General features: G+C 37.2%; 1 protein-coding gene across 1 annotated transcript; it reads left to right on the top strand.

Annotated features, from left to right (window-relative positions):
• The first annotated feature begins 3,289 nt into the window (after positions 1-3,289).
• Positions 3,290-23,821, top strand: LOC110258795 (olfactory receptor-like protein OLF4). Its single transcript, XM_085011691.1, has 2 exons — positions 3,290-3,482; positions 22,857-23,821. Exons 1-2 carry the CDS (start codon positions 3,290-3,292, stop codon positions 23,819-23,821), a joined length of 1,158 nt encoding a protein of 385 aa, XP_084867817.1.
• Positions 23,822-27,500: the final 3,679 nt, after the last annotated feature.

Below are 27,500 nucleotides of genomic sequence, written 5' to 3'. Positions count from 1 at the left end.
GGGTCAATTGTCCTAAAGTGAAGAAGCACCCATGATTGCAGAGGTCAAAGTCTCAGAGTTAGAAATTGTAATTTTTTTTATCAAACTGTAGAAATAGAATTTGTTCTTTTTAATTATTTCCTGAAATTTTCATTTCTTTGACTGCAACTTTTCTATTAAATTTATATAACTCACTTTTTTTCTTTTTTTTTTTTTTTTTTTTTGTTGTTGTTGTTGTTGCTATTTCTTGGGCCGCTCCCGCGGCATATGGAGGTTCCCAGGCTAGGGGTTGAATCGGAGCTGTAGCCACCAGCCTACGCCAGAGCCACAGCAACGTAGGATCCGAGCCGCGTCTGCAACCTACACCACAGCTCACGGCAACGCCGGATCGTTAACCCACTGAGCAAGGGCAGGGACCGAACCCGCAACCTCATGGTTCCTAGTCGGATTCGTTAACCACTGCGCCACGACGGGAACTCCATAACTCACTTTTTTTCTTTTTCTGACATCCAACAGGTTTTCCCTGTTTTTATTCCTACTCTCCCAAATTTATTTCAACAACAAATCAGAAACATTTAGAAATTCCCATTCCAAATTTCCTAATGAGACAACAGAGATTTTTTTCAAAAATACTTTTTCTCAAATGGCATATATCATACCAAATATATTTCTTTGATTTTACTAAAGAAATTATCTTGAGTTGTACTAATCCAATCAAAAACGTACGTTTGATGGCCAAATAAATTTATATAATTTTATAAAAGAGGAAAATATGAGACACCATATTCACTTTTCACAAATATTCCTTTGTACATCATTATCTTACCTGCTCTTTCTGATAATTTAGGCTTTAACATTCTACTGTGATTTATAGCAAATCATTAATTTTTGCATGTTTTCTATCTTTCAAATAAAAGTGAAATTCCATACATAAGTGAGTCTTTCTCTACTGACTTATTTCACTCAGCATAATACCCTCTAAGTCCATCCATATTGTCTCAAGTGGCAAGAATTAATTTTCAAAAGGGTGTGTTACTCCATTATATATGTGTATATCACACTTCTGTAACTATGTTGGTTATTGTAAATCATGTTGCAATGAACATTGCTGTGTACATTTCTTTTTAATTTAGTATTTTTATTTACTTTTGGCAGATACTCTGAAGTGAAATTGCTTGATTATGTGGCAATTCTATTTTTAATATTTCGAGGAAACTCCATAATGTTTTCCATAGTGGCTGCATCAAGCTACAATCTCAAAGCCAACATGCACAATGTTTCTCTTTTCTCCACATTATCACCAACATTTGTTATTTCTTATATCTTTGATGATAGACGTTCTAACGGGTGTGAAGCAATATCTCTTTGTGGTTTTGTTGTTCATTTCCCTGATGATTAGTGAGGTTGAAAATATTTTCATATGTCTGTTGGCCACCATTATGTCTTCTTTGGAAAAATTAGCTATTCAGATCCTCTTCCTATATATTCCATCATGTTGGATGAGGGGCTTTTTGATGTTGAGTTTATGAGTTCTTTATATATTTTGGATACTAATGTCTTATCAGATATACCATTTGCAATTAACTTCTCCCATTCATAGGTGGCATTTTTATTTAGTTTGTGCCTTTTTTTTTTGATAGTTTTCTTCACTGTGAGAAGCTTTTTAGTTTCATACTGTCCCACTTCTTTATTTTTTTCATTTGTTTGCCTTGTCTAAGGAGTTAATTCTTATAGGAGCGGATACCCCATGGGCATCCAGAAGTGCCCACTTCCCCGGAGATATGGAGTGCACATTTGCACACAGATCTAAGTAAAATAGAAATTTTTTTAAAAAAAGTAAAAAGGTCATAAATGCAAGAGTAGATTTTCTAAAAGATAAACAAAAATTGATGAATCTTTATCCATGACCACTAAGAAGAAGAGGGAGAGGAACCAAATCAGCAAAATAAGAAGAGAAAGAAGAGAAATAACAACTGATACCACAAAGATTTTGAAAAGTCGTAACAGAATACTATTAACAGTTGTAGGCCAACAAAGGAAACCCTAAAACACCCACCCCAAAACTATTTAAAGACATAAATAAAATAAATTCAGCAAATTTGAAGAATACAAATTAAGTTACAGAAATCTATATATTATACACTAATTTCTATATACTAGTAATGAAATATCAGTAAGATAAAGTTTTTTTAAAAAACCCTTTTAAAACAACATCAAAAAGAATTAACTATTCAGGAGTAAATTTAACTAAGGGTGTGAAAGACATACTCTAGAAACTAAAAAATCATTGATGAAGGAAATTGAAGATGACACAAAAAATGAAAAGATACCAAGTGCTCTTAGATGGGAATAATCAATATGGTTAAAATTGCCCTACTACCCAAAGCAAACTACAGATTTTAAGCAATCCTATAAAAACACCCAGGACAGTTTTCAAAAAACAATAAGAAATAATCGTAAAATTTATATGGAACCACAAAAGGCCCCCAAATTGCCAAGAAAATCTTGAGGGGAGAAAATAGCTAGAAGCAAAGCCTTCCTAGACCTCAGACTATACTACAAAGCCACAGTAAGCAAAACAGCATGATACTGTCACAAAATAAAATACATATATTAATGTAAAAAAATTGGGAGCTTAGAAATAAACTTATGCACCTACCATCTATACGTCTAAGGCGAAAAAGGCAAGAATATATAATGGAGAAAAGACAGTCTCTTCAACAAGTGATTCTTGGAAAACTAGAGGTAAAACAGTGGGATTAGAATGTTACCTCATACCATGCAAAAAAATAAACTCAAAATGAATTAAAGACCTAAAAAACAAGACCTGAAACCATAAAGCTCCTAGAAGAGGACATAGGCAATTTGGGATCAAGACGACAAAGGAGTGGGATTTAGAGCTCACCTCCCCCTCTGAAAACAGTAAAAATACATCCACAAGTGGAATGATTGACACAGAACACCTCCTGAATGCTGGCAGAATACATCAGACTTCCAAAAATGCAATAAAACCCCCAAATAGGCAAGGTAGGATAATGGGGAAAAAAAGGAAAAAATAAAAGAAAAAAGAGAAAGAAAGAGAGAAAGGAATTGGGGTGGGACCTAGGAAGAAAGAGCAGCAACCAGTTTGGAGAAGGCAAAATGGAAGAGTAACCTGCACAGAGGGTCAACAGCACTGCCCTACACTCCCGAGCCTTGTCCCCCAGTGTGGGTGGGGGCTGGGAACTTAAGTTCAGACTTCAGAAGTCAGGCCTGGGAGAGGACCAGTGTTGGCTATGCAGAGACAGCCTGAAGAGGCTAGACTGTGACCATGGAGGGGGTACTTGGAAAAAACCTAGTCCTGCCAGAGAGGCAAGGCACCATCATTGTTGGGGATATGCAAGGAGAGGGGAAGTATTGCCATAAGAGCCTCTGCCCCTGTGAGTGCTCTCAGGCAACAGGACACAGATTACAAGAGGTCTGGGGACAGGTGCAAGCGCCTGCCTCCATTGTGAGCTCCAGAGGTATGTGGCTACTAGGAGACCTGAGAGCAGGCACTGAGCTCTGTATCTGTGGTCCTGAAAGTGCCTGAGCTCCAGATTACCCCATGAAACCTGTGAATGAGTACCAGATCCTACTTCTGTTGTCCTGGGAGTACAGGCAAATGCTGGGCCATACCCCACTCTCCTGGGAATTCTCTAGCCACTGTCACCCCAGTGAAACCTGCAAGTGGGTGCCAGCCCTGACTGCACTGTTCTGGGAATGCAGTAAGCCCAGGTACACCTACAAAACCTGAAAGTAAGAGTAGGCCCTGCACTCACTGTCCTGGGATGTAGTGAGTCCCAGATGTCCCTGAGAAACCTGCAAAAAGGCACCAAGTCTTAATCCTACTGTCAAGGGCACACACTAACTACAGTTACCCTTGTGAAAGCTGCTAGCAGATGCTCAGCCCTGCCCCTGCTATCCAAGGAATGCATTGAGCCTCAGATACCCCCATGAAACGGTGCCCACTGTCACTGAAATGCAGCCAGCCCTAGGTACTCCTGCAAAACCCATGAATAGATGCTGAACCTGTCAAGGGGGGATGCAAGGAATGCCGACATGCACACCACCTTTCAAAGAGGTAACAAACAAAGCACAGTGAGGAGAGAGAAAGAGCAAGCATCCAAACTAAAAGCAACCCCATGATTCAGGAAAAGATGATGGAATAGAAAGACTTAGGTTCACTTGATCTCACAAAAACACCAAAAACACAACTAACTGTTGAATAATCATCAACAAAAAAACACTAGAACCAACCAAAAAAGACATTTTTAATTCAAGGACAAAGAAGAGGCCACAACAAGGTGGTAATAGGGGCATTTTTGCAACATAACCAAATCCTATGCCCATCTGATGGGGGGCTGACAAACGGAACACTAATTATATCACAGAGGTTCTCCCACAGGAGTGAGAATTCTGAGCCCCACACCAGGCTCCCTGGCTGAGGGGCTGGCATAGGGAAGAGAATCCCCCAGAGCATTTGGCTTTAAAGACCAGTGAGGCTTGAGTGCAGAAGCTCCACAGAATGGGGGGAAACAGAGACTTCCCTCTTGGAGGCCATACCCAGGGTTTCACATGCACTGGGATAACATGAATGGACCTAGAAATTATCATACTAAGTAAAGCAAGTCAGACAGAGAATGACAAATATCATATGAGATTGCTAATTAGTGGAATCTAACACAAATGATACAAAAGGGCTTACAAGGCAGAAGCAGACTCAAAGATTTTGAAAGAAGTTTAAGTTTACCTAAGGGGAAATATGGGATGGGAGGGATGAATTGGGTGTTGGGATTGATGTATAAAAACTACTATATATAAAATGGATAGGTAACAGAGATCTACTGTATAGCACAGGGTGATCTACTCAATACTGTGTAATAACCTATATGGGGAAAGAATCTATAAAGGAATGAATATACATATATGTATAATTGATTTGCTTTACTATACACCTGAATTAGCACAACATACTAAATCAACTATATTACAATAAAATGTATTTTAAAAAAGAAAGGTGGTAACCAAAAAAAAAGAAGAAGAAGAAGAAGATATGGTACATATATAGAATGGAATATTACTAGGCCATTAAAAAGAATGAAATAATTTCTTTTGCAGCAAGATAGACGGACCAAGAGTTTATCATATTAAGTGAAGTATGTCAAGACAAGAGAAAGGCAAATACCATATGATGTCACTTACATGTAGAATCTAAAATATATATATGTATAAATTAACTATTTCTAAAATAGAAATGGACTCACAAACTTCAAAAACAAACTTTCGGTTTGCTGAAACGAAAAAGACTACAGAATGGGAGAAAATATTTCCAAATGATATGACCAACAAGCAGTTAATATCCAAAATATATAAACAATACATATAACTCAATATTAAAAAAAAAAACAGGAGTTCCCAATGTGGCTCAGAGGTTAATGAACCCAACTGGGATCCATGAGGATGTGGGTTCAATCCCTGGCCTTGCTCAGTGTGTTAAGGATCCAGCATTGCCATGAGCTGTGGTTTGGTCACAGACATGGCTCAGATCCCATTTGCTGTGTCTGTGGCATAGGCCAGCAGCTGTAGCTCTGATTTGACCCTTATCCTAGGAACCTCCATATGCCACGGGTGCAGCCCTAAAAAGACAAAAGACAAAAAAAATAAAATAAAATAACAACAACCCAATCAAAAAATGGGTAGTGGAGCTGAATGGATATTTTTCCAAATAAAACATACAGACGGCTAACAGGCACAGAAAAAGATGCTCAACATCACTAATACAGAAATATAAATCAAAACCACAACAAGATACCATCTCACACCTGTCAGAATGTCTATCATCAAAAAGTTTACGAATAACAAGTGTTGGTGAGGATGTGGAGCAAAGGGAACCCTGATATTCAGTGGGAATGTGATTTGGTACAGCCTTTATTGAAAAACAGAACAGAGGCTCCTCAAAAAACTAGAAGTAGAACTACCATATGATCCATCAATCCCATTCTTGTGTATACATCTGGAACAAACCAGTCTATGCCCATACCACCCTGAATGTGCCCAATTTCGTCTGGAACAAACAAAAATTCCTAATTTGAAATGATACACATACCCCAATGTTAATAGCAGGACCATTTTACAGTAGCCCAGATATGGAAGCAACACAAATGCCTGATTAATCAGCAAGCGAATGGACAAAGAAGTCAGGATATATTAGCCATGAAAAAGAGTGATATTCTGCCATTTGCAGCAACATGGATGAACCTATATTATGTTAGCAAAATAAGTGAGACAGAGAAAGACAAATACCATATGATATCATTTTTATGTAGAATCTAAAAATAATAAAAACAAATGTACCTGCAAAACAGAAAGAGGCTCACAGATATAGAGAACAGATGAGTATTTACCAAAAAGGAGAGGAAAAGGGGAGGAGCAAATTCAGGGTATGGGATTAAGAGGTAAAAACTTCTATGTATAAAATAGATAATCAACCAGGATATATGCATAGCACAGAGCATTAAAGCCATTATCTTGTAAAAATTTTAAATGGAGTATGAGCTATAAAAATACTGAATCACTACATTGTACACCTGAAACTAACATAATTTTGTAAATTAAATATATTCCAATAATTTTTAAAAATTGAGTAGAAGTTCCTGAATAGACATTTTTCCAAGAAGATGCACAGATAGCCAACAGGCACAGAAAAGGTGTTCAGTACACACAGGGACACACACACACAAAAAACGCAATGAGACTAGTGATTATCTAAAAAATAAGACAGAAGTGAAGATGAGAATGTGAAGAAATAGTAACCTGAAGCTCTGTTGGTGGCTATTTGTTGGCCCAGCCACTACAAAAAATCAGTGTGGAAGTTCTTCAAAAAGCTAAAAATGGGACTAACAAATGATCTAGCAAATCCATTTCTGAATATTTATCAAAAAATGAAAGCACTAATTCAAAACATATGTATGCACTTGTATGTTCACTGCAGCAGTATTTCCATGGCCAAGATATGAAAGTAACCCAAGTGCTAGATAGATAATAATAAAGAAAATGTAGTATACACATATATACAATGGGATCCTACTTCTCCACAAAAAGAATGAACCTACCTAAAGAGACAAAAGACCTGTACTCTGAAAGCTATCAGACACTGATGAAAGAAATCAAAGACACAAATAGAAAAATATACCACAGTCTTGGATTGGAAGATTCAACATAGGCAAAATGACAATACTGCCCAAGGCAATCTTCAGATTCAGTGCAATTCCTACCAAATTACCAACGACTTTCTTTACAGAGCTAGAACAAAATATTTTAAAATTTGTATGAAAACACAAAAGACCTTGAATAGCCAAAGTAATATTGAAAAGAAAAAAACGAAAATGGAGGAATCAGTCTTCCTGAATTGATACTCTGCTACAAAGCTGCAGTCATCAAAACGGAATGGTATTGGCACAAAAACAGAAATATATAGATCAGTGGAACAAGATAGACAGTCCAGAAATAAACCCAAACACATATGGTCAATTAGTCTATGACAAAGGAGGCAAGAACATACAGTGGAGGAAAGACAGTCCCTTCAATAAATGGTGCAGAGAAAACTGGACAACTGCATGTGAGAGAATGAAATGATAACATAGTCTAACACCACACGCAAAAATAAACTCAAAATGGATTAAAGGCCTAAATGTAAGGCCAGACACTATAAAACTTCTAGAGGAAAACATAGGCAGAACACTCTTTGACAAATATTATAGCAATATCTTACTTGATCCACCTCCTAAAATAAAAACAATAAAGACACAAACAAATCAACAGAAACTAATTAAACTCAAACGCTTCTGCACAGCAAATGAAACCATTAAAAAATGAAAAGACAACTTACAGATGGGAGGAAAATTTTTGCAAATGACTCAACCAACAAAGGTTTAATCTCCAATATATACAAACAACACATACAACTCAACCCCAAAAAAGCAAACAACTCAATCGAAAAATTGGCAGAAGACTTAAATAGACATTTCACCAAAGAAGACAAACAGATGGCCAGCAGGCACATGAAAAAATGCTCAACATCACTAATTACTAGAAAAATGATAACAAATCAAAGCAAAAATGAGGTACCACCTCACACCAGTTAGAGCGGCCACCATTAACAAATCCACAAATAACAAATCCTGGAGAGGGTGTAGAGGAAAGGGAATGTACACTGTTGGTGGGAATGTAAATTGGTACAACCACTAGGTAAAACTGTTGGTGGGAATGTAAATTTGTACAACCACTAGGGAATACAACATGGAAATACATTAGAAAATTAAATATAGAACTACCACATGACCCAGAAATCCCTCTCCTGGGCATATATCGGACAAAAAAAATTCATTAAAAAGTTACATGCACCTGTATGTTCATCACAGCACTATTCACAATAGCCAAGACATGGAAACAACCTAAATACCCATCAGTGGATGAATGGATTAGGACAAAGTGGTACTTATATACAATGGAATACTATTCAGCCATAAAAAAGAACAAAATAATGCCATTTGCAGCAACATGGTTGGAAATAGAGACTCTCATACTCTTGTTTCTGAGTGAAATAAGTCAGAAAGAGAAAGACAGACACCATATGATATCACTTATAAGTGGAGTCTAAATTATGGCACAAATGATCTACCAACAAAACAGAAAAGATCATGGACATGTAGGATAGACTTATTTTTTGCCAGGGAGGAAAGAGAGGGAGTGGGATGGATTGGGAATCTGGGGTTAGTAGATGAAAACTCTTGCATTTGGAGTGGACAGGCAATGAGATCCTACTGTATAGCACAGGGAATTATATATCTAATCACCTGTAATGGAACATGATGGAGGATAATGTGAGGAAAAGAATATATATATATATATGTATATATACTTTGCTGTACAACAGAAATTGACAGAACATTTTAAATCAATCATAATTAAATTTTTTAAAAAGAATGAACTATTGCCACTTGCTACAACATGGATGGACCTAGAGGTTATAACACTAAGTAAAAAAATTAGTCAGTAACAGAAGCAATACTGTATTATCACACATATATGAGAAATCCAAAAAAAATGCCAAAATTTTAGTAATAAGAGTGAAATGATGGTTACTAGAAGTCAGGGGTGGGGTTTTTCAGGAGATATTGGTCAAAGGTTCTAAATGTCCAATCATAAGATCCATAAATTTGGAGGATCTAAGAGACATTTTTAGTGATGTCTGCGATGACAATAGTTAATAATGCTGTATTCTATCCTGAAAGTAGGAAAGAATGAAAATTACATGTTTTCACCACAAGAAAAAAAATTAATTTTCTGAGGTGAAAGTGTTAACTAATTTAGGGATAATCATCTTATAATATATAAATATATCAGATAATTATGCTGTAAGCAAACTTATGCAATGTTGTAGGTCAATTACATTTCATTAGGGCTGGAAAAATGAAATAAAATGTACAACTTGTAGAAACAAAGGAGCCATATAAAAATTGAGTATACACTGTCTGATTCTATTTGTATATATCAAGTAAATTCAAAATAATTTTTCTTTGTTTTGTGCACAATTGTGAGCAATCTTAACTCACTAAGGTTGTTTTATTAGTTCTGAATGTAATGCAGGATACTGAACAGAATTCAGATGGATGTTTGAAGGAATCAAAGATACATGTGGCAACTTCATAGATAGCTGTTTAAGGAAAGCTGCCTGCCATACTTTGAGACCCCGTGTTTTTTCAGTGGGTATTTCTTTTTGTTGGAGTTGGTTTATGGTGATGTGTGCATTTCTGCTATACAGCATAATGACCCAGACACACACACACACACACACACACACACACGCACACACACACACACACATATGCTTTCCTTTTCTTATACCATCTTACATCAAGCTCTACCCACGCAGAGACTGGACATAATTCTGTACAGTTGGACCCCATTGTTTATCCATTCTAAATGTAATAGTTTATATCTACCAATCCCAAATTCCCTTTCCTCAATGTGGATTTTTACTGTATGAGTCATACCTTCAGAGACTGGCTGATCTCAACACCAGTGTTACTGAAACAGCCTTGACAGTGGGAAAACTTTGGCTTTCCCAGGAGCGAAGTATATATTTTTTGAAATTTCTACATTAAAGATTTGATCCCAAAACAAAAAAAATTGTGGCAGCATTTTGTTGAGTCCTAACAAAATGTTCAAAACTTCTGTGTGTGTACACATGGGTATGAGTTTGCATACATTCTCTTTCACATAGCCACATTGACACACTGATGCATTTGCTACCCCATTCTCTTTTTTTACTTTTTTATTTAATTTATTTTTTATTATTATTTCCCCCAACACACTTTTTTATCCACTGTACAGCATGGGGACCAAGTTATACATACACGTATACATAATTTTTCCTCCCATTGTCATGCTACATTGTAACTATCTAGACATAGTTCTCAGTGCTACATAGCAGGATCTCATTGTTAATCCATTCCAAGAGCAATAGTTTGCATCCATTAACCCCAAGCTTCAAATCCCTCCCACTCCCTCCCCCTCCCCCCGAGCAACCACAAGTCTATTCTCAAGTCCATGGTTTTCTGTTCTGTGGAAAAGTTCATTTGTGCTGTATATTAGATACCAGATATGAGTGATAGCATATGGTATTTGTCTTTCTCTTTCTGGCTTATTTCACTCAGGGTGAGAGTCTCTAGTTCCATCCATGTTGCTGCAAGTGGCATTATGTCATTCTTTTTTATGGCTGAGTAGTATTCCATTGAGTATATGTACCACCTCTTCCTGATCCAATCATCTGTCGATGGACATTTGGGTTGTTTCCATATCCTGGCTATTGTGAATAGTTCTGCAATGAACATGCGGGTGCAGGTGTTTTTTAAGGAACGTTTTGTCTGGATATGTGCCCAAGGGTGGGATTGCTGGGTCATATGGTAGTTCTGTGTATAGATTTCTAAGGTACCTCCATACTGTTCTCCATAGTGGCTGTACCACCTTACATTCCCACCAACAGTGCAAGAGAGTTCTGTTTTCTCCACAGCCCCTCCAGCACTTGTTATTTGTGCATTTATTAATGATGGCCATTCTGACTGGTGTGAGGTGGTATCTCATGGTAGATTTGATTTGCATTTCTCTAATCATTAGGGATGTTGAGCATTGTTTCAAGTGCTTGTTGGCCATCTGTATATCTTCCTTGGAGAAATGTCTATTCAGGTCTTTTGCCCATTTTTCCATTGATTGATTGGTTTTTTTGTTGTTGAGTTGTATAAGTTGCTTGTATATTCTAGAGATTAAGCCCTTGTCCTTTGCATCATTTGAAACTATTTTCTCCCATTCTGTAAGTTGTCTTTTTGTTTTCTTTACTGTGCAAAAGCTTTTCAGTTTGATGAGGTCCCATTGGTTTATTTTTGCTCTTATTTCTGTTGCCTTGGGAGACTGACCTGAGAAAATATTCATAAGGTTGATGTCAGAGAGTGTTTTGCCTATGTTCTCTTCCAGGAGTTTGATTCTGTCTTGTCTTATATTTAAGGCTTTCAGCCATTTTGAGTTTATTTTCATGCATGGTGTGAGGGTGTGTTCTAGTTTCATTGCTTTGCATGCAGCTGTCCAGGTTTCCCAGCAATACTTGCTGAATAGACTTTCTTTTTCCCATTTTATGTTCTTGCCTCCCTTGTCAAAGATGAATTGACCATAGGCGTCAGGGTTTATTTCTGCATTCTCTGTTCTGTTCCATTGGTATGTATGTCTGTTTTGGTACCAGTACCACACCGTCTTGACTGTGGCCTTGTAATATTGCTTGAGGTCTGGAAGAGTTATGCCTCCACTTGGTTTTTGTTTCTCAGGATTGCTTTGGCAATTCTGGGTTTTTTGTGGTTCCATATGAATTTTTGGACTGTTTGTGGTAGTTCTGTGAAAAATGTCATGGGTAATTTGACAGGGATTGCATTGAATCTGTAGATTGCTTTGGGTAGTATGGCCATTTTTACAATATTAATTTTTCCAATCCAGGAACATGGAAGATCTTTCCATTTCTTTCCATCTTCTTTAATTTCCTTGATGAATGTTTTATAGTCCTCAGCATATAAGTCCTTTACCTCCTTGGTCAGGTGTATTCCCAGGTGTGTGATTTTGGGGGTGCAATTTTAAAGGGTATTACATTTCTGTATTCCTTTTCTAATATTTCATTGTTCGTATACAGAAATGTGACTGATTTCTGAATGTCAATCTTATATCCTGCTACTTTGCTGAATTTGTTGGTCAGTTCAAGTAGTTTTGGGGTTGAGTCCTTAGGGTTTTCTGTGTATAGTATCATGTCGTCTGCATACAGTGACAGTTTTATCTCTTCTCTTCCTACTTGGATGCCTCTTGTTTCTTTTGTTTGTCTGATTGCTGTGGCTAGGGCTTCCAGACCTATGTGGAATAGCAGTGGTGAGAGTGGGCATCCCTGTCTTGTTCCCAGATTTTAGTGGGAAGGCTTTCAGCTTTTCTCCATTGAGTATTATATTTGCTGTGGGTTTGTCACAAATGGCTTTGATTATGTTCAGGAGTGTTCCCTCTATACCCACTTTGGTAGGAGTTTTGATCATGAATGGATGTTGGACTTTGTCAAATGCTTTTTCTGCATCTATTGAGATGATCATATGATTTTTGACTTTTCTTTTGTTAATGTGGTGTATGACATTGATTGATTTGCCTATGTTGAACCATCCCTGTGAACCTGGTTTTGGTGTACTATCTTTTCAATATGTTGTAGGAACACCCTCACACCATGCACAAAAATAAACTCAAAATGGCTGAAAGACTTAAATATAAGACAAGACACCATCAAACTCCTGGAAGAGAACATAGGCAAAACATCCTCTGACATCAGTCTTACAAATGTTGTCTCAGGTCAGTCTCCCTAAGCAACAGAAATAAGAGCAATAATAAACCAATGGGACCTAATCAAACTGACAAGATTTTGCACAGCAAAGGAAACCAAAAAGAAAACAAAAGGATAATTTACAGAATGGGAGAACATAGTTTCAAAGGATGCAACTGACAAGGCTTTAATCTCTAAAATATGCAAGTACCTTATACAGCTCAACAGCCAAAAAGCCAACAACCCAGTGGAAAGATGGGCAAAGAACCTGAATAGACGTTTCTCCAAGGAAGATATACAGATGGCCAACAAGCACAAGAAAAAATGCTCAACATCCCTAATGATTAGAGAAATGCAAATCAAATCTACCATGAGATACCACCTCACACCAGTCAGAATGGCCATCATTAATAAGTCCACAAATAACAAGTGCCAGAGGGGGTGTAGAGAAAACGGAACCCTCTTGCACTGTTGGTGGGAATGTAAGGTGGTACAGCCACTATGGAGAACAGTATAGAGGTACCTTAGAAATCTATACATAGAGCTACCATATGACCTGGCAATCCCACTCTTGGGTACACATCCAGACAAAACTTTCCTTAAAAAACACACCTGCACCTGCATGTTCACTGCAGCCCTATTCACAATAGCCAAGACATGGAATCAACCCAACTGTCCATTGACAGATGATTGGATCAGGAAGAGGTGGTACATATACTCAATGGAATACTACTCAGTCATAAAAAAGGACAAAACAATGCCATTTGCAGCAACATGAATGGAACTAGAGAAACTCATCCTGAGTCAAGTAAGTCAAAAAGACAAAGACAAATACTATATGGTATCACTTATATATGGAACCTAATATACGGCACAAAGGAAACTTTCCATAGACAAGAAAAGCATGGACTTGGAGAATAGACCTGTGGTTGCCAAGGGAGAAGGGGAGGGAGTGGGAGAGACTGGAAGCATGGGGTAAATAGATGCAGAATGTTGCCTTTGGGATGGATTAGCAATGGGATCCTGCTGTGTAGCATTGGGAACTCTGTCTAGTCAATTATGATGGAACAAGTAGTGTGAGATAAAAGAATGTATACATGTATGTGTATCTGTGTCACCATGCTCTACAGTAGAAAAAATATATATATAAAGAGATTAAAAAAAAGACCTCACAAAAATAAATAAATAAAAATAAATAAAGTCAGGGATTTTTAGTTCTTCCTCAAGGGCTCTGGATAGTATTCTAAACCATAACATTGTATTGTTTTACAGAGGCTAAGTCCCCCAAAATATGAATTATATTCTGACCACAAGCACATAGAACCCAACTGGTTGGAACCAGAAGGTTGTTAAATTACCAAAACATCACCATGTTACCCCACCATTAATTAATCAGAAGAACTGTGTACAAGCTGATTATGTGCCCTGTGACGCTCTCCTTCATGCTGTCTTTGTTTTCTTTTTTAAAGTTTTTTCTTAAAGTACAGTTAATTTACAATGTTGTACCAATTTCTGCTGTACGGCAAAGTTACCCAGTCATACACACATACACACATATATATATATACATTCTTTTTTCTCACATTATTTCCATCATGTTCCACTGCAAGTGACTAGATAGACTTCCCTGTGCTGTACAGCAGGATCTCATTGCTTATCCACTCCAAATGTAATAGTTTGCATCTATTAACCCCAGACTCCCAGTCCATCCCACTCCCCTTCTGCCTTGGCAACCACAAGTCTGTTCTCCATGTCCATGAGTTTGTTTTTTTTTCTGTATATAGCTTCATTTATGCCATATATCAGATTCCACATGTAAATGATATCATTATGGTATTTGTCTTTCTCTTTCTGACTTCACTTATATGAGAATCTCTGGTTGCATCCATATTGATGCAAATGGCATTATTTTGTTGTTTTGTGGCTGAATAGTATTCCATTGTCTATACATATCATGTCTTTTAAAAATTTAATTTCATTGGAATATTGTTGGTCCACAATGTTGCATTAATTTCAGTTGTACAGCAAAGTGAATCAGTCATACATATGAATATATCAATTCTTTTTTTTCCATGTAGGTTATTACAAATTTTTGAGTAGACCTTCCTGTGCTATACAGTAGGTTCTTGTCAATCATCTATTTTATACAGTAGTGTGTATACGCTATTCCCACCCTCCCAATTCTTTCCTCACCCCAGTGGTTTCACCTATGGTAACATAAGATCCATTTTGAAAACTGCGAGTTTTTTTCTGTTTTTGAAATAAGTCCTTTTGTATCATTTTTACTAGATTTCACATATAAGTGATGATATCCCTTACACTGTCTTTAAAAACTCTTCCCTGAAAGCCTTTAGGGAGTTCAGCTCTTTTGAGCATAAACTGCCAATTCTCCTTGCTTGGACGCATTTGCTCATCTTACAATAAATGCTGTGCTTTCCTTTATCACAACCCAGTCTTTGTGCTTTACTGCACGTGGGGGAGCAAGACTCAAGTTTAGTTCAGTATCAATAGCTGCATACCAACTTTCCTAGAATAAAATGTTTCAATATAACATCTTTATTATCAAATGTGATTGGAATGGTGGGGACCTGCTCTGTTCTCTGCAGGGCTTATCATGAGTCTGTAGTCAGGCAAGAATCTGTACCTTGTGATTCTAAAGCTCATCCATGATGTCATGTGAGGCCATACTGCACTTCTATCTTGAATTAATTTGTCATTTTACTCCTTTGATATATGTAGGCTAATCATCTAGTTTGCAGAGGGAAATGAATGTTTTATATGTGAATTTCCTTCATTTAATTCCACTACTGTAATACATGAATATGAAACTTTGTTTTTTCCCAGTTAGGAGAGGTATAGTAATAGGGAAGAAACTCTGTGCTCTATTGCAAGTTAATCGCTAAAGGGATGTTGCCCATAAGCTTAAATACATAATGGCCCACTTCTGGAAATCCTGCCTCTCAGGTAATGACCTTTAAGACAAAATACCTTTGTTTAGCTCACAAGAAACATTCTGACAAGTCCTACCTGTGAATGGCTGCAGGAAGGAAGAAATTGATACATCCACTCCAGAATCTGGCTGGAACCCAGAATTTATACCCTCCTCTTTTAATATAAAAGAAGCTTGAATTCTAATTTGGGGATGATGGTACTTGGGACACTAGTCCATCATCTTCTCATCAGCTTCTGGCTTTCCAAATAAAGTGATCTTCCTTGCCACAACACCTCATCTCTCAATTTATTGGTGTGTACTATGGTAACCAGTATGAGTTTGGACTCTGCAACAATATCTTACACCCCTGTTAGTTGTGTATTGATTCAGCTACCTGTGCCAAGATCGTACCCTGGCATAAACATTAGAATTTTTAATACTAATAAACTTACTAAAGCACAATTATACATGATATACTATATCCATTTAGTGTTTAAAAATTAAAGAAATTTAAAAGGCATTTAACTATTAAGACTATATTCTACCTGGTTCCATTTGTAGACAACTTGAAAAGGTATACAGTAAGATTGACTTCTTTGTTAAGTATTTGTTTTAAAGTTAATGCCCCAGTCCCTCTTTCCTTACTTCAGAAGGAAAAATGGAATAATAAACATAATTTCTGAGGGATGCAGTAAGAAAAAACATAATCTATAAAAACTCTTGTGTAGTCCAAAGAACATATTCAAGCATATGGAGTGTATATGGTTATGCAATGTTTGTATGTTTTTTCTCTCAAATAAACAAACTCACACACATATGCAAATGCACAAAGATGTTTAAAATTTCATGTATTATGTTGAAGGAAACTTTTTTTTTTGTCTTTTTGCCATTTCTTGGGCCACTCCTGTGGCATATGGAGGTTCCCGGGCTAGGGGTCGAATCAGAGCTGTAGCTTCCAGCCTACACCAGAGCCACAGCAATGCAGGATCCGAGCCGCATCTGTGACCTACACCACAGCTCATGGCAATGCCGGAACCTTGACCCACTGAGCAAGGGCAGGGATCAGACCCGCAACCTCATGGTTCCTAGTCAGTTTCATTAACCACTGCGCCACGACGGGAACTCCTGAAGGAAACTTCTACAGAAAGTTGAAAGGTAAAGAAATGAAAGTAATGAACATTTGAAATAAGGCAAAATGATGGATTACAGAAATGTAGACAAAATGACATTAAGTACAATGTGTGACCTTACCTGTGATATGAATTAATTTTTCTATATTAAGCCTCAAAGTCAGTTTCACTTTTATATTTATGGAATGGGGAATTCAGTTCACCAGAAAATGAGGCAAATATCTCCAAACTGACTGATGCTAATTTTTTTCTATTAATGTGAGATTTCAAAACAAAATACCTTTATCCAGGGGAAACTAGATGACTAGACTGAAAAACTTATAATCAGTTCCCATGAACCACTTATTATTGGAGAAATGTGGGTATTCCTATTGCTGCCTTAACAAATTACTACGGTAATGGATGAAAAATTAACGTTCTAGAGGTCAGAAGTTTCTGTTCCTCTCACTGGACCGAACACAAGATGTCTGTGAAAGCTGGGATCCACCTGGATGTTCCAGGGAAGAATGCATGGCCTTCCTAGATCACTTTCTAAGGTCCACCTGAATTCTGTGTCTCATGGTGCTTCCACCATCTTCAAAGCTAGAAGCGTAGCATCTTCAAATCTCTCTCTGACCAATTTTTCTTCCTCTCTCCTACACTTTTAAAAGATCATTGCCATTATTTTACACCAACCTGGATAGTCCAAACTAATCTCATTGTAGAATCAATGATTAGAAAATTTATTTTACCTGTTGGCTTTACTCCCCTTTATTATAAGCTTATATATTCAAAAATTCTTGGGATTAGGATGTGAAAATCTTTTTGAAGCCCTTATTCTGCCTACTACAAAGTTGTTTTCTGATGCATATTATGTGATGTCATTCAAGAGTCCTTAGAGGAAGAATCAAACACAGAATGCATTACAGCCTCTGCAGTGAATAAAATTTTTCTTGCAAAATTATATACAAAAATTATTGGGGGCACAGAAGATTTAAATTTACCCACATCTTACTCTAACCTAAAATCGCAGCCTTGTTAAAGTGTGACAACAGGCCAGGACCTGCAGCATCAAACCTCTGAGAGTTGTTAGAAATGTAGAGTCCTTGGCCCAATTGAAGACCTATTCAATCAGAATTTGCACTTGGATTAGAATCCCTGGTGACTTGTGCACAGAGTAATGTGAGAGAATGCTGGTGTAAAATGGGCTTTCTCACTTTCTTAGTGTTCAAATTTGGGGTAGCACGATTATTTGTTTTGAGTGCTCTCTTATGTATTGTGGGAATTTAACAGCATCCTTCCTGACATTGTCAAAACTCCAGAAGCAAAACCATCTCTAGTTGAGAACCATGACCCAGAGTTTAATAACTGGAAGCATCCTGGTAGAATTCCATTCAAAACTCCTTCCCAAAATCAGATTGCAATTTTCAGCAGGATAGAGGATGGAGTTAAAATTGTATGACCTCACAGAAGGAACATCTCTAAAAATTAAATCATTTAATCTCTATAATGTGCTAAGGTAGGTTATGGTGCTTAAAAATATCTAAATATATCTCAGAACTTACAAACATTTTTAATTAGGGACTAATTGCACTTTAGCTTCAGACAGAAGTATGAAACTCCTCATAGCACTAGTAAAAGTGTCAGGAAGCCAAGATAAGTATCTCCCAAAGTTTTATCTTAAAGAAAACAGAGTTGTCCCTCTTGTATAGAGGGAAATCATAATTTTCTAAGGGTATTGTAGGGTATGTCCCCACCACAAGTCAATACTTTGAAGACTCAAAGAACCTATTCAAGACAGTTGCCTCAGTCTCACAGGGCTTATAACCTATCTCCTGAGAAACAGAGAATCAACAGGTAGACCAAGCCCCACAGGGAAATCATGTGCACATAGGTCACTATAAATGAGGGAAATGTACCTAATGAGCAGACATAGAGAGCTGTAAATATCTCTTCTACTCAGTCCTTCAGCCTGTGCAGTTTGGGTGGGTTAGATTTGGTTGCTGCTAAGTCTGGTGTGCATACTGATGCTTGACCTCTTCCTGATGTCTTGTCTGGGGACATAGCTTCAGTCTCCATCATTAACCAGGCATGGAAGAGATTCTGACTTCCACACAGAGACCTTCTTCTCAGAGTTCCCATGCAGGTGAGTCCAAGAGACCCAAGGTCACTGCAGGAAAAGTTTATAGGGAATGAACTCCAAGAATATTTACCTAAGGTCACCTGAACACTAACTCAGCCTAGCCTAGAATCCATAGACCACTGTGGTTGTTTGCCTGCTTGATTAAATATCAATGTATTTTTATGAAGCTAAAAAGAGAAACAAACATTAAACTCAGTAAGACAATGTTTAGTGATGCCAATAAATGACAGGAATGGAGGCCTGATTAGAAGGGGGATGAGAGCCACAAAGTGCTTCCAGAAAATATCCAAGTATCTTATTAATTAACTGGAGCAGAGAATGGAGTATTATATATGGAAGAATGTAAAATGAAGTGAAGGCATTTCTAACTTTTAAGATAAGGCATATTTGACTACATTTCTTCCTTGATGAGAAAAACACCACCAAGGCATGCTTGCAAATATATCCTTCCACCAATAGTACACATATTTCACAGTATATGAGACATATATTACACAGTGTCTTCTACAAACAAATGAAAAAATTGAGGTGCAAAGAGGGGAATGTTAGTGAGCTTACTATGCAATCATTTCATTTCCCATGAGGCTGAATATGTATGTAGATTTGTTAACCATTTACTTTATCTAATATTATCTGTGTGAGTCCTTTGTTGTTGTATACTACGATCAGAGACATTTTATTCTTGCTGTTGATTGCAATCTTTCAAGAAAATAATTGAAGTTTTACTCACAAGCTAGTCGTTTGACTTTTTGTTATTTTATGTAGGTATAGATGTATTTGAGGAAAATATGAGTGTATATAAATTCTGTGTGGTCAAATCTATCAACCACTCATATTGTGCTCTCTCCATTGTTTTTTTCTGAAAGAAATGATCTGTCTTTTTAATATTCTTTCTTGAAAATTTTCATTCTAAGCAAAAATGATAGTGAAAGGTCTGCATCCTTAGTGCTAATAAATCACCCATTATATTTTTACCCAGAAATTTCACATCTCTGTTACTCTTTATTGTTATTTTTGACCCTGTACAATTAGATCTATTCCTAAATGTTTCATCAACCATCATTTGAAAAGCATTCTTCTTTATCGTTTGACTGAGAAAACACACATCTTCCTGAGCACATTGAAATTAACAAATCTTCGTGTAAGATGAAATTATCACTTATATCCTACTTTCTCCCTATATCTAAAATGCACTTTGGTTATGTTTATATTTCCAAGTCATATAGTGACCCATGTTAATATTGCTACATTATCTACTCTTTCATATTTTTACATAACTTTCTCATAGATTTTCATTCCATTTTACTACATACAGTTGTTTTGAAACCTCCCTACTTAATGTATCATTTTCACTGACATTTTTCCCATAAGATCTTATGTTCTTTTAAAACTCCTTTTCTGTATGAGGTACACATACATACTCATTTCTTTTACACTATGAATGAATAGAATCCTATATACATTCTAAATGCTCTTTATGTTTTAGTAAAGTAATTTTTCCTATCTTTTGTTCTGTTTTCCTTCTTACTCAAAAGTTCTTCACAGACCTGCTTCCAAACAACAGCATAATGAAGACATTTTTTTTATGGCTATAAAACTTTTCATGGTGTTCCTGTGCTCCTCTCTCTTTGGTGGTCTTTCATATTCATCATTAGATTGATATTATGTCAGTGCTACAAAAGTATGTTGACATGGCGAAGATCCAACTGTGCATGATTTTGTCCCCAGGGTTCACCAAGACGTGTCCAGATATTTTTATGACGGTCACACACAATAGGGCTCCATAGAGGTCAAGGATGCTCTAAACATCCTACAGTGCACAGGACAGACCTACACATACACAAACAATAACCTGGCCTAGAATGTCAGTGTGTCAATACTGGAGAATCCTGAGTCAAAGAATAACTGTATTTTGAATATTTATAGCTGTCCTCAGATTTTTCCCTTAAATGTTGTAACACTTCACTTCTCTGACAGAAAAATCAGAGAGTACACCCTGGCTGATAGTTCAGAAGTTCTCACCCCAAAATAGGGCGACAAATGTGACAGATCTTTACATTTTCACATCTTTTACATTTTTTCCCAGGACTACGGTATGAAATATTTCATGCTGGTTTCTTAAACTATATCCCGAGTTAGATGTATATGTATACATAGATACAGATATCTTAAAATCCAGGTTTTTGAGAAAGAATATATATATATATATATATTCTTATGTATATATTCTTTACATATGTATAGATAGATAGATAGATAGATAGATAGATAGATAGATAGATAGATAGATAGATAGATGATAGATAGAAAGTTTTGTGTTTTTATATACATACAGACTTATGTTAACAGATTCTCATGTGTCTTTAGTACAAGGCATAAAAAAGGCAATGCCAAAATCAAGGCACAAATTTACTTGTACCTGGGAAAATTGAAGCCAGAATTTTCAGATACCATGTGTGCATAATCTGAGCTGATCAACTGGAGCCATAACAGCCTCTGACTTTGAATCAGAGGAGTTAGTGGTGAAAAAGACATGGAAATAATATAGCCTAGGAAGACTAGGATTTTATGTGTTTGTCTATGTGTTGTGTGTTTCTGTTCATGCCTTGTGGAATGTGAGAAGCCCTCAGAGTTGGGGTGCTGAGCTCATGTATTCCAAGGTGACTCACATATACAGAAGCCAGAGCCAAATCAATGCAAAGGATTCATTTAAACATACAAGCTACCTTTGCAACAATTTCATAGAGTGCAAGAGTTACATACTGTAGATAAGGGATTCCTGATGTCTTGAAGATTTAGCAGCAGTAGGGAGACCACTTTGTTCCTCAACAGTTTCTGACACCCTGTCCCCTCACTCTCCCGCCTGACCATTACCCTCCCCATGGCAGCATCATTTTTTTAAACTTGACCATCTTAAACAAACACCTCTCTGGGAGATTCGCACTAGCTGATTTTTCATGCCTGGCATACACCTCTCCTAATGGTCACGGCTCTTGCTCTTTTATCCTTGAGGTCTCTGATCAAATGTCACCTTATTTTCAAGTCTTGCCCAAATCCATTAAAAAATAATAATAATAACAGCCTTCTGGGAGTTCCCATTGTAGCTCAGCAGGTTTCAAACCTGACTAGTATTCATGAGGATGCAGCTTCAATCCCTGGCCTCACCCAGTGGGTTAAGGATCTGCCATTGCCGTGAGCTGTAGTGTAGGTTACAGTTGTGGTTAGGATCCTACATTGTTGTAGCTGTGGTGTAGGCTGGCAGCTGCAGCTCAAATTCAACCCCTAGCCTGGAAACTACCATATATTGCAGGCATGGACTTAAAAAGCAAAAAAAAAAAAAAAAAAAAAAAATAGCAGCCCTCTTTACATTTACTCTCATACTTGTTTTCATTTTCTTCATAGCACATGTCATCATTGGACATGCTATATATATGTTTTATTTGTTTATGTTATTTCTCTGTCACTGGATTTTTGCAGCTTTTGTTTTCATCACTCAATACTCATCACTTGAAATATTGCCAACTCAATTTATATTCCTCAAATGAATGAATACTGTCTCATTGAAACTGGAATACATGACATCTTGATGGGGGGGAGCTGAGAATTGGAGAAATTTGTTAATTAGAGATGACACAGGCAATTCCAAGAGGACCAACACTAAAAACAAAATATTGATATTAATTTTTGACAGCAAAACATAAATGGTGGCATTTTAACAATGTGACTATTGCCCATGAGTATAAAAATAAAGATGTTATTTTTCCCCTTTCCCTGTAGTCACCTACAAGACACCAAAAAATATAACAGGAGATTCAGAAATTCTTCTTTTGAGATTTTCAGAGAAACCAGAACTGCAGCCCCTCATATTTGGGGTTTTCTTCTCCATGTACCTGATCACTGTGTTTGGAAACCTGCTCATCATCCTGGCTATCAGCTCAGACTCCCACCTCCACACACCTATGTACTTCTTCCTCTCCAACCTGTCCTGTGTAGACATCTGTTTCACTTCCACCACCATCCCAAAGATGCTGCAGAACATCTGGACACTGAGCAAGGTAATAACCTATGAAGGCTGCATCATCCAGGTGCATTTTTTCATGCTGTTTGCAGGGTTGGACAACTTCCTCCTGACTGTGATGGCCTATGACCGCTTTGTGGCCATTTGCCACCCCCTCCACTACACGGTCATCATGAACCCCCAATTCTGTGCAATTCTGGTTCTGGTTAGCTGGATCATCAGTGTCCTGCATTCCTCGTTACAAACCTTAATGACCTTAAGGCTATCCTTGTGTAGAGAGGTGGAAATCCCTCACTATTACTGTGAACTCAAGTTGTTGATCCAACTTGCCTGTTCTGACAACTTTCTTAATGACATGGTGATGTTTTTTGCAGCTGCTCTGCTAGGTGCTGGTCCCTTTGTTGGTATCTTTTATTCATACTCTAAGATAGTTTCTGCAATACATAGAATTTCATCAGCTCAGGGGAAGTATAAAGCATTTTCCACCTGTGCATCATGCCTCTCAGTTGTCTCCTTATTTTATTTTACAGGCTTAGGTGTATACCTTAGCTCTGCAGCTACTCATAGTGCACACTCAAGTGCAATTACCTCAGTGATGTACACTGTGATGTGGAACCCCTTCATCTACAGCCTGAGATATAAAGACATAAAGAGGGCTCTGAAGGTATTTTTTAGAATGGCATCTAGAAAAGGTCATTTGTTTTCAGCTGAGAAGGTCACATGATTGAAAGTTTCAAAGGCTCAGAGCCATAAATTTCAGCTCTTTGATCATATTCTTGATCAGATTATGGGAATCAAACTTCCTTCTTTTTATTTTTTGAAATTTCATTTATTTGACTTCAACTCTTCCTTACAATTTGTGGAAATCACTTGATTAAGCTTTTTGAACTCCATCATATCTAAAAATTTTTCCCTTTTATGCTTTTTCTGACTCTCTCAAATTTATTCTCAACCTTGGATCTGAAAAACAAGGGAAGTCCCATTTTTCATATGACTATAAAGATTTATCTTTTTTATTGAAGTACAGTTGATTTACAATGTTGTAAATACTTTTTCAGATTATTTTCCCTATGTGTTATTAATTTTATTTGTCTTTTTATGGCCACACCCACAGCATATGGAAATTCCCATACTGGGGTCGAATCAGAGCTACAGCTGCCAGCCTACACCACAGCCAAAACAACATGGGATCTGAGCCACATCTGCAACCTACACCACAGCTCACAGCAATGCTGGCTCTTTAATCCACTGAGCAAGCCCAGGGATGGAACTCACATCCTCATGGATACTAGTCAGGTTCACTACCACCGAGCCATGATGAGAACTCCCAGTTATTAATTTTTCTTCCATTTAAGTTTATTTTTATTGAAGTATAGTTGATTTATAGTAGTATATGAGTTTCAGTGTACAACATAGTGATTCAACATTTTACAGGTTATGATTCATTTAAAATTATTGAAAAATATGTCTGTGCTCTATAATATGTGCTTGTTGCTTATTTATTTTTTCTATTTAAAAATAATTTATCTTGCCCCTTCCACCTTCTTTTTCCCAACTGGTAACTGCTAGTTTGTTCTCTATATCTGTAAATTTGTTTATGTGTTTATATATACATTTGCTTGTTTCCTTTTTGTAGATTCCTCATATAAATTTTTTTTTCTCTTTTTTTAGGGCCACATCCACAGCATATGGAGGTTCCCAGGCTAGAGGTCTAATCAGATCTATAGCTGCCAGCTTACACCAGAGCCACAGCAACACCAGATCCAAGCCCCTTCGGTGACCTACACCACAGCTCACAGCAACACCAGATCCTTAACCCACTGAGCAAGGCCAGGGATCAAACCTGCAACCTCATGGATCCTAGTCGGGTTCATCAACCACTGAGACATGATGGGAACTCCCATTTGTTGAAAGTTTGAAGATCTCATTGATCTCTACTGTTTTCTTTGTCTCTATTTCATTTATTGCTGCTGATATTTATTCCTGTCCTTCTACTAACTTGGGGTTTGGTTTGTTCTTCTTTCTCTAGTTACTTTAGTTGTAAGTTTAGGTTGTTTACATGAGATTTTTCTTCTTTGCTGAGATAAGATTTTGTTGCTATAAACTTTTCTCTTAGAACTTCCTTTGCTGTGTCCCATACATTTTGGATTGTCTTGGACTTTGGGGGGGGGGTTGTTTTGTTTCTTTTCATGTGTTTTTCTTTTTTGGGCACACCCATGGCATATGGAAGTTCCAGGACCAGGGATAAAATCTGAGCCACAGATGCAAACTACACCACAACTGCAGCAAGCTGGATCATTAACCCATGTCTCAGCATGACCAGAGCCACTGCAGAGATAATACAGGGTCCTTATCCTACTGCACCACATCAGGAACTCCTGCATTGTCGTGTTTTCATTGTCACTTGTCTCTGGGTATTTTTTTAATTTCCCCTTTAATTTCTTCAGGTATCCATTTGTTGTTTAGTAGCATATTGTTTAGCATTCACATATTTTTGGGGGGTTTTTCAGTGTTTATCTTGTGGTCAATTTCTAGTCTCATAGCACTCTGGTCAGAAAAGATGATAGATATAATTTCAACTTTCTTAAATTTACTGAGGCTTGATTTGTGACCCAAGAAGTAATCTATCCTGGAGAATGTTCCATGTATATATGAGAAGCTTTCACTATTACTGGTACAACCACTGTGGAAAACAATATGTAGGTTCCTCAGAAAACTAAACATAGAACTTTCATATGATCCAACAATCCCATTCCTGGGCATATATCCCAATAAAACTTGTACTCAAAAAGATTCTTGCACCCCTGTGTTCACTGCAGCACTATTCACAATGGTCCAGACATGGAAACAACCTAAATATCCATCGAATCTACACCATCCATGCCACCCTGAATGTCCATCAATAGATTAATGGATTAAGAAGATATGGTACATATATACAATGGAATACTACTCAGCCATTAAAAAGATCTAATAATGGCATTTGCAGCAATATGGATGCAAATAGGGATTCTTATACTAAGTGAAGCAAGCCAGAAAGAGAAAGACAAATACCATATAAGATATCATTTATATGTGGAATATAAAATAAGGCACAAATGAACCTATCTACAAAAAGAGAAACAGACTTACAGACATAAAGAATAGACTTGTGATTGCCAAGGGAGAGAGGGGAGAGAGTGGGATGGATGGGGAGTTTGGGATTGGCAGATGCAAATTTTTACATTTAAAATGGTTAAGCAATAAGGTACAGCACAGAGTACTAGACAAAATCCCTTTGTATAGAATATGATGGAATATAGTACGAGAACAAGAACGTGTATGTGTGTGTGTGCACGCATATACCCGCATCTAGAGAAAGAGAGAGAGAGACTGGGTCACTATGCAGTACAGTAGATATTGACATAATACCATAAATCAAGTATACTCTAATTAAAATAAAATAAAAAATAAAAATGACCCATCCACAAATCAGTTTTGTAATATTCAGCATAACATTCATTTCCCCTGAACACCATTCCTGGAACAGAAGATGGAGATATAATGATATCGTCTTACAGAATGAACTTCTCTAAAAATTAAATCAGTTAATACCTATCATGTTCTAAGCCAGGTTTTGGCACCTAAAAATATCTAAGTCTGTCTCATAACTTAAAAATATTTTATTATGAGGGCAAAATGATAGCTCTCAACTTCAGACATAAGTATAAAATTCCTAATGGCTTTAGCAAAAATGTAGGAAGCCAAAGAGTATACTGCCCAATGTTTTACATTAAAAGAACAAAGTTGTCCCTCTTACAAGAGGAGAATGATAATTTTCTAAGGGTGTCATGGGCTGTGTACCAGCACAAGACAATACTTTAATGATCTAGGGGACCTGTCAATACAGTTGCCTCATATATGTTGGCAAAAACTTAAATTCAGAGTTAGGATAAGGTACTGGGAGTTGAGCCCTCTGGAAGGCAAGAGAGTTAATGGAGAAGGATTAATAGACACAAAAATCTCCTGACTTATAACTGGTATCCTGGGAACAGAGAATCAGAAGAAAAATATCTTTTCTGTCCAGATCAGTGTCCACAGGGAAATAATGTACTTATAGGTCTTTGTAACCTGAGGGAAATACACTTAATGAGCAGACATAGAGAGCTGTAATCTCTCCTCTGCTGCAGCCCTCCCTGGGCATGGGAGAAACAGGTTCTTGCTTTGGGAGTCCTTAATCATACTAAAAGACTGGTGCTTGACTCCTTACTGCTGTCTCATCTGGAGACAGAGCTCTACTCTCCATCATCAACCATCCAGGAGGGGATTCAGAATTTCAAACAGATACCTTTCTCTCACAGTTCCCATGCAAGATTCCAAGAACCCAAAAGACCCTGCAAGAAAAGGTCAGAAAGGATGTTTAC

This window comes from Sus scrofa, chromosome 2 (assembly GCF_054392235.1).
Source record: "Sus scrofa isolate SSC_HxYL_T2T_F1_AM1 chromosome 2, Sscrofa_HxYL_maternal_Yorkshire_Landrace_v2.0, whole genome shotgun sequence".
NCBI classification, from domain to species: domain Eukaryota; kingdom Metazoa; phylum Chordata; class Mammalia; order Artiodactyla; family Suidae; genus Sus; species Sus scrofa.
This window is presented reverse-complemented; position numbering and strand designations above follow the sequence as displayed.

Bases quoted from the DNA above. Each gene is read 5' to 3' on its own strand.
- LOC110258795 (XM_085011691.1), top strand. From the start codon at position 3,290: ATGGAGGGGGTACTTGGAAAAAACCTAGTCCTGCCAGAGAGGCAAGGC. The intron at 3,483-22,856 runs GTATGTGGCTAC...CTTTCCCTGTAG, and splicing joins CTCCATTGTGAGCTCCAGAG to TCACCTACAAGACACCAAAA.